The sequence below is a fragment of the Octodon degus genome, unplaced genomic scaffold, assembly GCF_000260255.1.
Source record: "Octodon degus isolate 3935 unplaced genomic scaffold, OctDeg1.0 scaffold00129, whole genome shotgun sequence".
In the NCBI taxonomy this organism is placed as follows: Eukaryota; Metazoa; Chordata; class Mammalia; order Rodentia; family Octodontidae; genus Octodon; species Octodon degus.
Window position 1 is genome coordinate 1,130,258 of NW_004524705.1, and position 17,625 is coordinate 1,147,882.

At 49.5% G+C, this 17,625-nt stretch overlaps 1 protein-coding gene across 1 annotated transcript in view; it reads left to right on the forward strand.

Moving 5' to 3' along the window:
- Positions 1-17,625, forward strand: part of Msh3 (mutS homolog 3) — a 132,026-nt gene that overhangs the window by 4,973 nt on the left and 109,428 nt on the right. Inside the window, exons 3-7 of the mRNA XM_012516845.2 lie at positions 356-532; positions 2,489-2,605; positions 3,398-3,515; positions 4,899-5,044; positions 8,064-8,230. Coding sequence (XP_012372299.1) covers positions 356-532; positions 2,489-2,605; positions 3,398-3,515; positions 4,899-5,044; positions 8,064-8,230 — 725 coding nt within the window. The remainder of the gene's footprint in view (positions 1-355; positions 533-2,488; positions 2,606-3,397; positions 3,516-4,898; positions 5,045-8,063; positions 8,231-17,625) is intronic.

Sequence of the window (17,625 nt, forward strand, 5' to 3'; positions counted from 1 at the left end):
ACGGCGACCTCGCCCGTGTTCGTGCCCAGCCGTCATGTGCATCACACGCCAGCAGGCAGCAGCATTAACTCAGGAAGTGTTAATAATAGATTTAATGAAGCCAATTTAAAAAGAAGCTTATAAAATGTTAAAATAGTTGTACTTTCAAATTTTACTTCACTAGTTTATTTTGGCTGGTGACTGTTTTCAGCTTTTACTCTGGGAAATCCCACCCCTCAGATAACCTGCGGGAGCCCTGCAGTGGCTGTGTAACCATTCACCAGGATTTGCTTTTTGCTGCTTTGTGATTCTGTTCTCTGGGAACTTGGGGTACAGTTAGTACTTTTAAAATTACTTAAGTCTTTTTGATTACCAGCACAGCGAACTTGAGCTGTCACCTGGGAGTCCTGATGCTAAGGTGACCAGCAGGCGCTCCAAGAGTGTCTACACACCGCTGGAGCTGCAGTACATGGAGGTGAAGCGGCAGCACCCGGATGCGATTTTGTGTGTGGAATGCGGGTACAAGTACAGGTTCTTTGGGGAGGACGCAGAGGTGAGTTGCTTTTCCAAGCACTGTTTCTTGGTTTTTCCCTCGTCTTAGATATTTTTCAGTGTTCTTGTTTCATTGCCTTTGTGAAAAGGCTGATTTGGTCCCTCCCTTTTACTAATACTGCCATTTAAAGCAAAAACTGAAAATAAACACCAGAAAATCTGGGTGGGAGCTAGACTTGTAGGGAAGGAGAGGAGATTATTGAAATTAGTGCTTTTTCTCTGGGGTGCAGTGGCTGTGACCCCAGCATTTTCAGAGGCTGAAACCGGAGGATCTCAGGCTTGAGCCCAACCCTGACCATTTAGCAGCTTAGTGAGACCTTATCTCAAAACGAAGGGCTTGTGTGTAGCTTAGTGTGAAGGCCCTGAGTTCAGCCGCCGGTGCCAGCACCCCCAAAGCCCCCAGAGAGCTGATTGGGTGCTCTGATTAGTGAAGGAGCCACAGTCTTGCTGGTGGGTTGTGTTTGCTAGTGAAGGCTCAGTGAGGGGAGGCTGAGCGTGTGCAGGTCCTCCTGACTCATGCGTTTCCATGGCACGACAGCTTAGGCCCGGGGAAGAGTGCACAAGTCACCTGTTTCCGGAGGTGTCCGAAGCGTCAGAGTACAGTGTGGTCCCTTGTGCTGCACTCCTCCTCCAGCTGGGTGTCCAAGGTGGAGGCGTCGATGGCTGACGAGGGCTTGGACTGGTGATGGGACACGCTCAGAGCCAGAGCTCCAGACAGCCTGTGCTGGCTGTCGTGGAGGGCGGTGACCAGTCTGCAGCGTAGCCCCATTGCCCACAGAGTGGTCGTGAGGTCTTACTCTCCTTGCTTCTCCCTGTCCCTGAGCGTGGAGGCAGGAGGGTGTGTTTTCTGAGCTGCTGCCTTCTGCTGCTTCGAGTTAGGCTCCAGGTGCTGTGTCCTGAGGCGCCAGGGATGGTGTGCTCTTGGCATCCTGGGGGGGATATGCAGGTGAGAAGTGAGCCCAGGTCCAGCCACAGTGGGGACCCCGGCCCTGCCTGACGGCTGAGTGCTGAGGCTCGGGTGGGCACTGTCCCAAGGTGCAGGCCTTGGAGGGAACTGGGTTGGGCATGACCCTTTCTCTGCACGTCTCCTAGTCCTGCATCCTTAGCTAGAACCGGCCCTGGGCGTCTCTTCCTCACACATCAGCTTCCTATGTCCCCTGGACTCCTCCTCTCTGTGGCTCTTCTTGTTGTCACTTATTTGCGCAGTGGATTGTTACCCTGGATCCCGTCACCCTGTGGTTGGCAGGTGCAGGCAGCACTGAGCCTGGGCGTGTTTCAGGATGCAGGTAGAGGAAGACCCAACAGTGGTTCTTTTTTTTTTTTTTTTTAATTTTAGGGAAGGGTCTACAGGGTGTTCAGGGTCTCACTACTAGATCAGACTTGTAGTGGTCTGCCTGTTGGTATTACAGCCTCCCAAGAGCTGGGATTACAGGCAGGCACCACCACGCCCAGTCTCCATTGCCATCTCAGTGTGCCTGGGGGCGGGGCCATCATGGCAGGTCCAGGGATCTAGCCTCCAGCCCCTGCACCTGCTTTCAGGTGCATTAATCCACTGAACTATTTGGCCAGCCCTCCCAACAGTGTTCTGAGGCACCTAGAGACACAGATGTTGGTGCCACGCCAGGCCACATAACCTGCCCAGAGCAGGTGATACCGGGGGCTGCTGTGCACAGAATGTCCTGTACCACATTCATGGAGGGGCTGTAGTCCATGTCCCACCCATGCCCCTGTAGTCCATGACCCATCCATGGCCCCTGTGCCCTAGAGGCAAAGGTGGTACGGTTGTGCATGAACAGTCACGCAGGTGTCCTGGTGTGCAGGTGTGGGAGTGTGCTGAAGCTCTGTGTCCTTTAGAACAGTGCAGAGGTCCTAAGTGCTCATGCTGAAGGTTTTTGGACAAAGTGAACCTACACAAAGAATCCCGAGAAATAACCGCTGCTTCCTTTGGAATTGCCAGATTGCGGCCAGGGAGCTGAACATCTACTGCCACCTGGACCACAGCTTCATGACGGCCAGCATCCCCACACACAGGCTCTTCGTGCACGTGCGCCGCCTCGTGGCAAAGGGCTACAAGGTCAGCTTGGGCTCTCCACTGTGGGGATGGACCTGGAACTCAGCCAGGCAGTGAAGTGGGCCTTCTGAGCCAGGAGGCAGCCTTGGATTGGTTTTAGGACTTGGCATTTTGGAGAAATGAAAATGTCATAATTACTAGCATTGTATAATGGCTTTTATTTATCTATTTTTAAAAGAAATTTTTATTTATTTGGTGTAGGGTCTTGCTACAGCTCAGACTCGTAGTGATCCTCCTATCTCAGCCTCCCTAGCACTGAGAGTATAGGTGTGTACCACCACATCTGTTTTTGGTGGCCAACGTGAGGAACCTGGGGTCCCGGGGCTGGCATGGCATGCAGTACAAGGGATCAAACCTGCGTTCTTGTACTTGCCAGGCAGGTGCTTAGACCAGTGAGCTGTCTCCCCAGCCCTGTATCATGACTTTTAAAAGCATTTTGTTAGGCCTGCAATATAGCACTCTGGGAGGCTGAGGCAGGAGCATTATAGATTAGAGCTCAGCCTGGATAGCTTAGTGACCTGGTAAGCACTTGTGTCAAAATTAAAAACAAAGGACTAGGGGAGTAGCTCAGTAGCTCCGTAGTGCACGCAGTAACAGTCAAACAGAAGTTGTGTTGGGTGTTTGGGGTGGAGTATTTACAGAGCTCCTTGGTGGTCTGCCTGTGGTCGCCCCTTCATGTGGTGCTCATGGTCTGACCTTGTGGATGTTTTGGAGTCAACCCTTAGACATTTGGAAGTGAGGTATAGAATGACTTTTGCTTCCAATTCATACCAGGTCTCTCTTACCCTATTGAAGGTGGGGGTTGTGAAGCAGATGGAAACGGCGGCTCTGAAGGCAGCTGGTGACAGCAGAGGCTCTGTGTTTGCTCGGAAGTTGACTGCTCTGTACACGAAGTCCACACTCATCGGGGAAGATATCCTTCTTGAATGGAGTTTTTCTCTTCCATGTGACAGGGGCCGTGTTTTAGGATGATAGGTTTTCAAAGATGTTGTTCTTTGAGTGGGAACCTTCTGGCTGTGTAAGACTGCATGGTTACTTTACCAGAGTGAGCGTTTGTCAGTTGCCGAAGGAGAACAGGCTGTTGTACCTAAGGTGTGAGGTGAGGGTGAGGCTAAGAAGCGACTGCCCTTGGTGGCTGATCTGAAAGACATCTTCCCGCAGCCCACTGGGGCTGTGGCGAATGCTGAGGGCAGTGAAGAGGGACGTGAAAGCCAGAACAGCACATGCAGTTGCGTGCTCCCGCAGTGCCACGCTAGGCCTTCTTCGTTCACTGTCAGCTTTGTGAGAACTCACTTTTGGTGAGTAGGGGTGGTGAAGCCTGCTCACTGCGCACCATGTTGACTGTGTTCTGAAGTGTGGCCATCTGCAGGGTGAGAAACAAGGCAAGAGAATCACGAAATCAATGATACAAAATTCTTTGTTTAAGCCAAATAATTATATATAAAATGAGGCAAGAACACGTTTAAACATGTTTATTATAGGGTGTGGTCAGGACTGCTATTATAAAAGAAAGCCCTGAAAAAAGACCTTACACGACCCTGTGTGACAGTAACGCTCCTGCTGTTGCAGAGAATTGCTTGTTAGGGGCCTGCTAGCTTCTGCACACATCCGGAGGTTGCTTTGTCCTGGTAGCTCCGCCAGCTGGGTATGGGTAGGCCCCAAGCTGCAGACAGCCTGTGCGGGGTGAAGCTGAGCAGCTGGGCGTCCGCTTTGGCCTTTGGCTGAGCGTGAGCTTCTTGTGTGGAGCCTGTGTCTGAACCCCCACCATCCCCTGCTGCCTGGGCTGCTTGGGGCTCCTGACTGTTCAGACCCACCCTCACCTGCTCGAGGCAGCGTGGATCCTCCAGACTCTGACTGTTTTATGCACAGCATACATGTTTGCACACATGTATGTACATGTGTGTGTTTTATGTTTTAGGCAAATTCTCTTGTTAGGGAGCGTTAGGCACTTTAAAGGAAGAAATTAATGTACCCTGTTTTCGTGTATTTGTGCTTTGACTTGTGGAGTTAGTAGGCATGGGAAGGTCAAGTGTGATCAGCATCGTTGGAATAGGGAAGTGGGTCAGTCCTGGGGCTTCCACAGGGTTCAGGGAGCTGGGGGGTGTTTCAGAAGTAGGAACACAGTTGCTGCCTGTCGTCCTGCTCCACACAGCTCAGGGATGAGACGGCTCCAGCCTTTGGCCACTGGAGTTGGTGCAGCAAGCACTGGGGGAAGTCCCCGGCAGATGAAGCATAGCGTAGAGCAGAGTAGCATTAGGGGGACGTGCGTGGTGCTGTTGTCCTTAATCGTGGGAACATGTGAACCCGCTCGTCAGGCTGGATGACGCCACCAGTGTGGATGAGACGATGGCTGATACTTCCACTGGGTGTCTCTTGTGTGTCTGTGAAGACCTGGAAGGCGTCAAGGACAAGAAAAAGGGCAGCGCTTTCATTGGCCTTGTGGTAAGCACTTTGCAGATGAAAAGCACACAGTAGGTGTCCATGGAGGGCTCAGGAGTGGCTCATACAAGGCTGTCTGGTGACATGTGCTGTGCAGTGTCGCGTGCCCTCAGGTGACTGCCTGGAAAACATTTCTCCTGTGATGTTGTGTGTTAAGTCATTGGTTCTGTTTTCTCCCATCACTGCTTGGCTCGCCAGGCTATGGCAAAATCCACCATTCGTTGTTGTTCTGGTTTGTGAGCGCTAGGATTTTAGGATTGAAGATGGACTCGGTACCAGTCACGAGTGTGGATGTGGCACAGGCTGTAGAAGGAAGCGCCGGGCGAAGGCACGTATGAGCAGCAAGGACGTCACAGATTCCTTTTCAGGGTCTGAACATGAATATGAATGGTTGTGGGATGAATCCTGCATAGATTTGGAGCGAGAGAAAATTAAGGGGAAATCGCAGTTGGACAGTAGAATGTGTCATGCTAAGTTAATAGTAGGAATATTTACGTAGCCTAAGTGATTTTCCTTCCGGTGCCTCTGGGTAGATCGGCCCACTGTGAGCTTGCTTGGACTCTGCTCAGCGCCTGGACATCGTGGGGCCTCCAGGGTGCGTATGCTCCCTGTGCTATTAAGTAGACCACTCTCTGCTTTCCTAACATCAGAGAGGGTGTTAATGAAGGCCCCTGCCCCACCCGCCCGTTCCCTTCCTGTGTCCCTAGCCTGCAGAGCTCTGGCTGCCTTGGCCTTTGTGGAGTGTGTGTGTCCTCCCAGAACTGGCGCACATACGCCCTCCCAGAGCTGCCGCTGCTCCAGCGTGTGCTGGCTCGCGATGCTCTTTCCTGAGGTTCTTTAGTTGTGCCGTCCCAGCTGCCTCGGTGTCCTGATTAGATTTAAAATGTTTTCCTTCCGTGGTCATTTTGGGAAGAGCCAGGGCTCACCTGGGGCCAGGTCTGGTGACTAATGTGGTTGAAGACCAAGAGTCATGTTGTCATGAGCTTCCTTTCCACTAGACAGTGCTCGGGAGCAGCGTTCCAGACTGACGCCCCTCAGAAGGACACTCGGGAAAGAGGTCTCCAGAGCTGTTGTGGCAGGTGGTGGGGATGATGGGATGAGAGTGTGCACAGCAAGGGAGGTGATTTTGAGGGGAGTTAGTGCACCTTTTACTGTAATAGCTTTTAAAATTTTAAGCCTATGATCAGTCTTTTCTGTCACAGTGTAGCAGATGTTGAAGGTAGAATGACACAGACTATTTCTCTAGTGAATACAGCAACAGAGAACTTGGCTGGCTGACCGGCTGCTATTTGAGCATCTGCAGGTGATTTTTATAGAGGCTTGGTTGTGGATTGGGGCATGTGTGTGTCTTAACGTACCCGACCCACAGCTGTGGTCATCCCGGGGCTGGAATTTAGGAAGTTCCTCAAGCTACAAATAAAGGGCTTTTTTGGGGGCACTGGGAATTGAACTCTGGACCTTGTGCTTGCCAGGCAGGTGCTGTGCCACTGAGCTATCTCCCTGGCTTGGGATTTTCAAAACATGAAATATCCAGTAGAAAAATGCATGAAGCAGACATGTACAGGGTGGCATAGTGAGGAACTGCAGCTGCCTGCAGCCTGTAAGCCCTGCGTGTCTCTTCCCGGGACCGCAGGGGCTGTTAACAGTGATCCAGACGTGGAAGATGATAGCTTCCCTGAAGCTTGCTGCCAGTGTGCTTTGAGCTCTGCTGCTTTGGGAGAACTCTTGTCCCATGTTGTGGGCCTGTCGTCACTCTGTCCTATGGCATCTTAGTGTCTTGGCTGTGCACCTCTCTGCACTGGTGTCAACTGACAGGAATGCTGTGGTGAACTTTGCAGGTCTCCTCATGCCTGCCCCAGTCGCAGCATAGAACAGGGTGGGCCCTGCTGAGCTTTGGGCAGGTGGGGTGTGTTCTGTGGTCCTTGCTGTGCTGCCCTTGGGACCAGCTGGTGCCGCTGGGCTCCAGGCATGGGCACAGCATGGCGCAAAGGGTGACACTTACCTCTTGGTGAATGTGTCCTGTGCACCCACCCTCTGCAGTGGAGAGTGTGGCCAGGGCAGCAGGCAGGCAGCTTTTAGTCCCCATGGCACAGGGGCTGTGACTGGCTGTTACCGGGACTTGCTTGGGTGACTTTTCTCACTGTTTGCAAACTTTGAGCTCTGCCTTAGTTACTTTTCTGTGCTTCTCAGCCCAAATACTGGACACCCAAAATAAGGGAAGGAAGGGTTTTTTTGGCTCACAGTCATGGAGGTTTCAGTGCATAATCAGCTGGCCCCAGAGCAGGGTGGCATGCTGAGGGGCAACAGTTCAAGGTGGCAGATGACAGTAAAAGCAGCAGGAGCACAGGGTGAGAGCGAGTCTCTTTTCCTCCCTCATATCGTAAGCAGGATCCCCCAGGCTGGGCATAGTACTGACACATCTCCCTGCCCTCCTCTTTCGTGACAAGGGTGTTTACAAGTGAGGAATCTGGTCCCAGGTTGAGTCCCTTAGTTGAAATTCTTGAATTGACATAATATATCAACTGTTAGAAGCTTGTTTGCTCTTCTTGGCTGGAGGTGGCAGTGGGCCATTGTCAGTTGTCAATTTACTTCCCTTGAAAGACTGTCCATTTGGGGTTCATTCTAAGTTTGTTATATTTCATTTTGTTTTTTGCACAAATGCTTTGTACATATAAGTTCTCCATGGGTGGGAGATGGCTTTGGTGATGGCTTGGTGGTGAGCTTGGAGCTCCGAGTCAGGTACTGGCTGTGTGACCCAGCCACTGTCCTGGGCCTTGCAGTTTACAGCTACAGGGTTGATTTTCTGAGTCGATGCTTGGGGCAGCCCCACAGGAGGTGGCAGGGTTTTTGTGCTTCAGGAGCTGGCTGTCTTAGTCACCCCATCAGTGCAGTGGGTCCAGAATGCAGGGGGCGTGGGGGCTGGGCCTCTCGAATCTTGTGAGTCAGGTGCGGGAGGGCCGGGCACGGTGGGGTGTGCCCGGGGCTGCGGCTCTTGTGACCCTGTGCTTGTGTTTGTGCCCAGGCTGTGCAGCCTGCCACCGGGGAGGTGCTGCTGGACTGCTTTCGGGACATGGAGCCCCGCCAGGAGCTGGAGACGCGGCTGTGCAGCCTGCAGCCTGCTGAGCTGCTGCTCCCCAGGCGCCTGTCGGAGCCCACGGAGGCACTCGTGCGCCGAGCTGCCGCAGCGGGGTAAGTGGCCGCCCACCCGCCCGGAGGCCGGTGCTGCAGCATGTCTCTCGCAGGTTTTCTACAAAGCTATATCTCAGCAGTTACACTGGAAATTTTTAAAAAGAAAGTTGGCCATTACTATGATTGTTCGTTTATGTATTTGGTACAGGTTCTCACTACACAGCTCAGACCCTTAGTGATTCTCCTGTTTTCAGCCTCCCCAGCGCTAGGATTACAAGCATGTGGCACCAGGCGCGGACTCGGTCACTGGCTCAGCGCGGGGGTGGGGCCTGCGTGGCATGCAGGCCCGGGTATTGAACCCTGGCAGGCTTTTAGTCCGCTGAGCTATCTTGCCAGCCCCATTACCGTGATTCTGAAGTAGGACTATATAGAAGTTGATGTTTTTATTCTATTTGGTCTTTTGAAACAGGGTTTCACTGTGTAGTTGAGGCTGGTCTTGAACTGGCTGTGTAGTCCAGGCTGGCCCTGCATCATGGTGATCCTCCTGCCTCAGACTCCTGAGTACTGGGATTACGGGAAAAATTGATCTTTTTAAAGAGATCTCTGTCCTTACTGATATTATGTATTTTGTGTGTAATCTGTACTTTGTTCATTTGTATAATTTTGGAAATGTCTTTCTTGTGCTATATGGTTCTCTTGGAAACAGTGCAGCAGCCGTTTGTACTGGCCTTGAGGGAGCTGTGTGCTGGGCACACCGAGGGAGGACTGGCCGCGACGTGTGTCCCCAGCACGCCAGCGCACGTGGCCTGGATTCAGTGTCCTGAGGCCTCCTGGGGATGAGAGGATGGGTGCATCCATCTGCAGGGGCGGCACGGAGCTGCAGGCTGTGGGCTTGGAGGGGCTCACAGAAGGTGGCCCCCAGAGTGGCCGGGCCCTTTGCTCAGCCGGGGAGTCAGACTGACCCTTGGGTGGAGGTGCCCATGCTGCTGTGTCCTTGGAGCTCTGGGCACACATGTTGTTAATGTGTGAGCTTCTTTCCTGAAGTCAGACCTCAGCACGCAGGTTTATTTGTGTTGTTGGCATCTGCAGTAATTGGGTTTTGGGTTGTAGTTGAGGTGCTCTTCTCTACACAGTTCGCCATCACTGCTTTAGAGGGTTCATGTCTACTTGAATTCTACTTGTATCAGACTAGCTTTTATAATTTGCTTGGCATATGCCTAGAATATGCTCATTTAGAAGAAGTTAGGAGTTACAAAACGAAGTAAGCTAGCTAAGTCCCGCAAGCCAGAGATAACTGCGTTTCAATGTATTCTTTCTGGATGCATGCATCACTTGCACTTACAAACATGGAAATTCACTTTGGTATCCCCGTCCCGGTGACCTCGGGGCCTTCTCACTGTGTTACCTACTCAGTCCTTGCGACTGCTTTTATTTATTTATTTATTTTTAGTATTTTTTTAAATTTTTATTTATGTGTGTGTGTGGCCAGCTCAGCCCACGAGGGGGCGGGGCTGGCTGGCATGTGGTGCTGGGGGATTGAACCGTGGTCCCTGTGCTTTTTTGCTAAGCTTGTTCTAAGTAGGTGCTTTAGACCACTGAGCCATCTCACCAGCCCTGACTGCTTTTATTTTGAAACAGGGTCTCGCTAAGTCACAGAGTAGCCTAGGCTGCCTCTGTATCATCATCACGCACCCTGCCTGGTATCCTGTTTGTTAGCTGACAGTCTTCTTGTGTGTTATCTTAGTGTACTGTGCAAAATTTCAAACACACTACAGCATTATTTGGAGTGGGACAGTGGACCTCCTGCACCCATCGGGCAGCTTTGCGACTCTTGGTTGGAGCCAGGTTCATTTTGCCTGCCCTCCCCGCTCTGTTGGTGGATTGCTTTGGAGCCAGTTCTGGTGTGCTGGGGTTTCAGCGGTGCTCTTTGAGGTGTGAGGGCTGCAGAGCGCTCGGCCGTGAGTGGGCCGTGACTTACCCGTCCCCTCCTGTTAGGCTGTGGTTATTGCTTCAGGGTGATGGATACTGCCATGGCAAACACCTATGCAGAGAAAGCTGTGTGGGCCCTTGTTTCCTGGGGTGAGTTTCTGGAAGTGGCTTTTCTGAGTCAGAGTTGTAGCCACTGCTTTCAAAGCTCGTACTTGTTAAGATTGCTAGTACCTATTTGTGCTTCTGCAGGATGACACAGAGGGACTCTCTGAACCCTTGCCAACACTGGGTGATCATTTAAATCGTCTTTGCTGGCCAGATCTTGAATTCTGTGTAAAACATTTTGTTTTGCCCTTCTCTTTCATACTTAAATGTGACAATTTTTTTTTTTCTTTTTTGTGTATTTTAGAGATGGGTCTACAGGGTGTTCAGGGTCTCACTATTAGATCAGACTCCAGTGATCCGCCTGTTTACAGCCTCCAAAGAACTGGGATTACAGGCACGCCAGTCTCAATTGCATCTCAGTGTGCCCTGGGGGCGGGGCCGGCACGGCAGGCCAGGAATCAAACCCTCAGCGCCTGCGCCTACTTGCAGGTGCTTTAATCTGCTGAGCTATTTGGCCGGCCCCAAAAGTTCAGAAGGATTTTGTTTTGGTCCACTCAGGATGCCTTACAGGCAGGTCTGATAAGGCATCAGGATCTGGGGTTGAACCAAAGACTCCTGAGCCTGCCTGCTTTGCTTAAGCAGGCACTTAAACAACTGAGCCAATGAGCAGGACCCCTTTATTTGCTAGTTCTACTTCTTCATCTGGGAAGTATGTATTCATTTCTGATGTCTTTTTTAGGGGGTTGGATTTTTAAATTTGGGGTGTCTACTAGTTTTTTGGAGTTTTTAAAAAATATATTCTGTTAGTCTGTTACTTGAGGAGTAATTGGCAAAATTTTTCCCATTCTGTGAGTTGTCTCTTTACTCTGATGGTGCTTTCTTTTGCTGTGAAGTTTTTAAATTAGATATGATTCCAGTTGGTGATTTTTTAAAAATAGTATTTCCCCTTGCAATGGGATTTTTTTTTCATAGTTTTTGCCTCCACCTGTGTCTTCCAAAGTTTTACCTATTCTGTCTTCCCGCAGATCATTTCTGTTTTAATATCTAGATCTTTGATTCATTCTGACTTAAGAGTATGGTGAGATATTTGGGCCTAGCTTCAGTCTTCGGCCTTGGGAAGGCCAGGTTTCACTGCCTCTGGTGTTCTTCCCTCTCTTTGTTCTGATAGTTCTCCCCTAGCACATACACTGGGCCTCGTACTCTACTCTGCTCTTCCTGCCTGGCCGGAAAGGTGTGGTGTTACTTGGGTTATTTCCAGCCCCCTGGGATGGTCTTTGGTGCTATTTTCTTGTCTGTTGTAACCAGCCTCTAGCGTTATGTTCTTTCTTACGGCTCAAGGTGTTCAGCCCTTCTTCCAGTTCCCTTTTCTTTCCTGCAGTAAGACTCAAGGTAAAATCAGAAGTTTGGGCTGATATTTTATTAATATTGAAGATTATACATTTTTAAGGGAATTACCTTGTCAGTATATGTTGATATATAATTAACAGTATCTTGTTTTTTACTTCCCCTCCCTCCTTCCCATCTGTCTCCATCCCCACCTCCCAGATCTCCACGAAGTCTGGCTCCCTGTTTCCTGTCATCCATGTTTTATTCTGCTCTTTATACTTTGCATTTCTCATGTAAGAAACCATATGATACCTGACTTCGTGTGTCCGATTTATTCCACTTTATTGTCTCAAGTGAAGCTTACTGTTCTTTATGACACAGTAGGGTCCACCGTGTGTATAAAGGATGCATCTTCTGTGTCCATCATCCTTCGATGGCCCCATCAGCTGTCTCCAAGGCTTAGCTGTAATGAACTGTGCTGCTGTACACATGGAGTGCTGGATCCTTGTAGTGTGAGCCAGTGTGACGTCTTCCAGGAAGACATCATGTACTTAAACTGTGTGAGGAAAGGAGGAAGGATGCTGTGGGATTCTGGAGTATCCTCCTGGCTGAGGGTGTCTCTTTTTTTGTAGCCACAAGAGGTCTCCAAAGGATTTTATAGTCTGTGAATTGCAATTTAAAGCTTATTATTTCTTAGGGTACCACTTATTTACTTTGTATCCTGTTGTAATTTAGGGATGTGTTTGTTTTTGCTTTTTTTTTTTTTTTTTTTTTTTTTTTTTTTTTTGGTAGAACCGGGGACTGAACTCAGGCCCTTGTGCTTGCCAGGCAAGCACTTATTCTACTGAGCCATCTCCCTGGCCCCTCGTTGTAATTTAGACACACTGCTAGCCAAAGATGGTAGTAAGCTGATTATTTCCAAGTAGTGACAAACCCTTCATTTTTCTGAGCCGCCGCTTTTGTATTTGTGAGAAATGCCTTGTAAGATTCCAGCCTAGGCTCTATGGGATCCGTCAGATGCTTGCTGCCTTGCGTTTGTTGTAGACCAGAGAGAGAGCAGTGGAAAGCAGTGGCATCGAGCCCTACGGGAACCACAGTTGACATCACTGTAGCTTAAAGATGTTGTATGTTAATGTGACTGACATTAACATTACTGCTTTTCAGAGGAACAGATTCTGAGGCAAGGAAGGTGAACACAGTGGCTGATACTGAATTTGTGTTCAGGAAAGTGGGAGTGTCCGGGCGCTGGCAGAGACTGCAGGCTCTCAGGGAGGTGACCTTGGACACTCTGAGCTCTGAGGTGCATGATCTGGGAACGAAGGAGATGCATGGAGCTGAGAACTGAGGGTGGGCAGCGGGGACCTAGGGCAGGGCCAGGGCTCCTTCTGCAGGGGCAGCCAGGTTCTGGGCCCGGAGAACAAGGAGGGGAATCTGCTGCATGGATGGGGCAAAAAAAAAATATTTCCTACAAGATATAAGAATATATGTCAAAGGCCAGCCAAATAGCTCAGTGGATTAAAGTGCCTACAAGCAGGTGCAGGGGCCGGGGTTCGATCCCTGGGCCTGCTGTGCTGGCCCTTCCCCCGAGAGATGGCAATTGAGGCTGGACATGGTGGTGTGCGCCTATAATCGCAGCTCTTGGGAGGCTGTAAATAGGTGGATCACTAGAGTCTGATCTAATAGTGAGACCCTGAACACCCTGTAGACCCTTCCCTAAAATACAAAAATAAATAAATAATAAAAAGAATATAAGGCAAAAAGCATAAGATGAAGGAAGCTGGATGTGGTGTCTCATTCTTACATCTGTAAACTGGCCTGGGTAATTTAAGGAGACCTCGTCTCAAAAAAAGCCCAACAAAACAGACTTGGGACATAGCTTAGAGGTATGCACAAGTCTCTGGGTTCAGTTCTCAGTGCCACTAAAAAGAAAACAAAGACAAAGTGAAGTTTGGAGGCTGCTGAAGGATGCCAGTAGACAGGACTGGGAGAAAGATGCAGAGCAGCGACAGCAGCGGAGAGGTAGAAGAGCAGGGGCTCCAGGAGCCGGGAGCAGAGCAGGACCCGGCCGACCCGCAGGGCCTCATTCACCGTGTGCACCACCAAGCCGTAGCCCCTGATTATTATTATTATTGTTATTATTAATTTAATTTTTTTTTTTGAGACAAGGTCTTTCTAAATTACCCAGGACAGTTGACAGATGTGCAGGTGATAAAATGAAGAGTGTGAGTCCTTTTTTTTTTCTTTCTTTTTTTTTTTTTTTTTTACACTATTGACTATTTACTGACACTGCATAACATTCATTAAAACCCAGCCCTGACCCTTGACACTGTCATTATTATTTTTAATGTATTTGGTACAGGCTCTCATAATGCAGCTCTGGCCTAGTGATCCTCCTGTCTCAGCCTCCCCAGCGCTGGGATCCTGGGCATGCGCCGCCATGCCTGGTCTCAGTGGCTGGTGCAGCACGCCTGGGGTGCAGCATGTGGTGCTGGGGATCGAACCCCGTTCTCTGCGCTTGCCTAAGCAAGTACTTAGTCCACTGAGCTATTTCATTGGCCCCTTGACACCATTTGTAAAGCACGTGTGGAAGCCACCCCAAGGGCAGCAGTGACCCCCTGGCCACCAGCCCTTTGGAGTAGTGTGTCAGTGAGTCAGCCTCAGCTCCGGGACAGAGGCCCAAGCTGCAGACCTCAGGGAAACGTGACTCCTAGCGACGGGAAGAGAGCCATTTGACAGGTGTGTGCTCAGAGTGTGAAAGAGCAGCGTGTTGTCCACAGAGTGCCGCACAGTGTGGCTGAGGTCTGTCGTGAACCTCTGCTAACACCTTACGCAGAGCACTGGTACCACGTGGCTGTGTTCTTGCTAACAGATACCACTGCGACACTCTAACTTTGTTTCTTCTCTTACTAATTTATGTAGGAAAGGCTGCTCCCTTTGTGGTGCTGCGGGGGTGCTTGAGGTTGTGGTGGTGAGCACTGAGCCGAGCTTTAGGGCAAAGTGGAGTAATACTGGGCATTTGCGGTTGTCAGCCTTTGTCCCCTAGTGGGACTGGCGTGCCTAGACTCCAGCCTTCTGATGTCCTTATTTGAGTTTAGAGTTAGTTGAAACAGTGAGTCTTTTTAAAATATGAGAGCAACGGAGATTTTACTCATGAACTTGACTAACGCTAGGAAATGTTGTTAGTGGCCTGTACTTCTCGGTGTCCCCACTTAGTGGCAGCAGTGTTCCAGGCTGTTCTGGGCAGACTGATGAGCTCAGTTCCTTGTGCTTGTGCTCGGTTATTTCAGCATGAGTCTTTGGGATCAGGAGCTGGCGAGTGAGAAGTGCTGGGTGGTGGTGGCTGTGAAGGTCAGAGTCCTGAAATTTTTGTTTGAAGTGGACTTAGTTTTTTAGTTTGTTTAGTTCATTGTCTGTTGTTTTCCTCTTCTTCATTTAAAAAAAAAAATATAGTCCATGTCTGCAGCACATAGTGATTGCGTTCGCTGTAAGGAGCTGGAGGTGTACATGAGAGTCCATTCTTTTTGTGTCCCCTGTCCCTTGCTGCTTCCTCCCTCTCTTGGTCCCTTCCCATTTGCAGGAGCGCCACCTCCCTGCTTCCTGTTATCTTTTAGCTTGCTCTAAGTTATTTGTAGCTCAGGTTTCTCAGGTAAGAGCTGTGTAGGCTGTGTAAGCAGCGTCTGATGTATTTTGCTTGGGCTGTGGCCTCAAGGCCCTCTTCCACAGATGGCAAACGAGCCTTCCGCGGAGCAGTGCTGCGTCACGTGCGACCTCACATTTCCGCCCTGGCTCTCTGGTCACACCTGCAGTTTGTGGGGTGGTGAGCTGCGAGAGGTGAGGGTTCCGGGCTGTGTGGCTGCAGCGTGTGCTCACTGTCGTGAGTAGCCCGCTGCCGGAGGCAGGGTGGAGGGGCCAGCCCTGCGCGCCGCTGCTGGCGCTGCACGGTTTGTTTTGCTATTTCTGAGGTTTGGCTTGCTATCTCATTTGACAGGTGTTTATTATTTTAAGACATTTTTTCTTTTACGTTTGTCAAATTGTAATTTAAGAATTACAGAGGTAAAATGTGCTTGCACAAGTAAAAGGAATATTCCAAAGAAGAGTGGTGTTTGCTAACTTGCTACCTATTTTGATTTATAGTACTTCTATTATGTGACTTGAATATTTATAAACCTGAGAGATGGTGTATCAGTTTATATCTTTGTATTTTTTACAAAAATAAAACCATTTGAAGAATGAAGTTAGGCAAGTGTGTAGCGTTAGTAAAATACCGATGAACTGCCGTGGCGTGAAGAATGATGCGCACGCCTCTGCTAGTCGGTGCTCCTCCCCCCAGGGGTCGCTGCTCACTGCGGACCTGACTTTCCTACGGCAGCAGCGGAGTTGAGACGAGGGTGGGGATCTCCTTCCCGTGACCCCCAGCCCAGAGAGGGCAGCGCTGGCTGTGTGCAGGGAGCTCGGCGCTCCCCCTACCCCGGCCACACACAGCCCAGGGGGTTTGATTTCACTTGTCACAGGCACATCACTTTCGTCCTCAGGCTGCGGGTGGGCTTCTCCTGCAGTGTAGACGGTTGAGATGCTCCCTGGCACCAGCAAGCTCCTAACTGGATGTGGGCCTGCAGGGTGGGGCGCGCGCGTGTGTGTGCGCGGTGCGGGTTGGAGTCCGGGTGACTTAGAGCAGTGCTTTTCAGGCTGCGTGTCACAGAACCTGGAACACTGGAAATACCTGAAGTGGGCGCTGGAACTAAAGTGTCTGCGCACAGCAAGGTATTCTGGGACACTGCTTAGTTTTATCTGTTTGTGTATAGTCTGTGTATGTATGTGTGTTTTCTCATCCTCTTTCCAATCTCTATTGTGTTTATAATGGCCCAAGAAGGGGCTTAAACTCCTAATATATTACCTACATAAAATTAGTAATTGTGGTATCTTTTTTTTTTTTTGTGGAACCAGGGATTGAACTCAGGCCCTTGGGCTTGCTAGGCAAGCACTTACTCTACTGAGCTATCTCCCTGGCCCCCTCGTAACTGTGTTACTTGTCAGTTATTGCACATGCATGTTCTTATTACCTAATGCTGATCTGATACTGCCTTGAAGAATATTTTTAGTATATGTGCTGCCAAAGCGAGCACTGAAGAATATTTTTAAATAGCACAACTGAAAGGTAATAAATATTTAGTTATTTATTTATTTTTGGCAGAACTGAGGATTTGAACTCAGGCCCTTGCACTTGCCGGGGAAGCGCTTATTCTACTGAGCCATTTCCCCACCCCGGTAGTAAATATTTAAAGACTAGATTAAAAATTCTAAAGCTGGCATGATTTATGCACTGTATGGCCTACATGGAAGGTCCAGGACAAGTGACAGATTATTAGAAATAATAAGAATTCAGCAGGGTCATTAAATAGAAGATTCACTTCTTAGAATGAGGAGTGGCTCAGCGCAGCAGTAACGGCTTCCTGCTCTCCCGAGGTCCCAGGCTGCTTCCTGTTCTCTTCTGATTACCTTTCTGCTTTCCTTTCAGAGCAGGGAGCATGTGACAGATTCCCTTTGTTTCCCAGCACCCGAAATACTGTTTCCCGTGTGGGATTCTAGGTTCACAGTTCTTTTCTTTTGGGTCTTGAGAACGATTGCTCCCTTCTTCCTACCTTGGTGATTTCCGAAGAGGAACCCTGCGTCCCTCCTAGCAGATGCGTGATTTCTCTCTTGCTGCTTTCACAAGTTTATCTTCACCTTCACTTTTCAGAATTTTAATATATCTCTGCATAGATTTCTTTGACAGTCCTGTTTGGACTTCACTCAGCTTCTGGAATCTGTAGGTTTTGTTTCTTGCTGAATTTGTGAATATTTTATTCATTATTAATTTTCAGCCTGCTTCTTTTCTCTTTCCAAGGCTCTGGTAATAGAAAGTTAGATTTTTTCATAGTGCTGTAAGCCTTTGAGACTCAGTTAATTTATTTTAGTCTGTTTCACCTGTTTCCTAGGTTGGGCAATTTCTGATTGATTTTCTCATTCGTCTTGGTTCCCCTCTCTAGTCATCACTGTTGAGTTCATCTACTGAACTTTCTACTTTGTCTTTTTCTTTCTTTTTTTTTTTTTTTTTT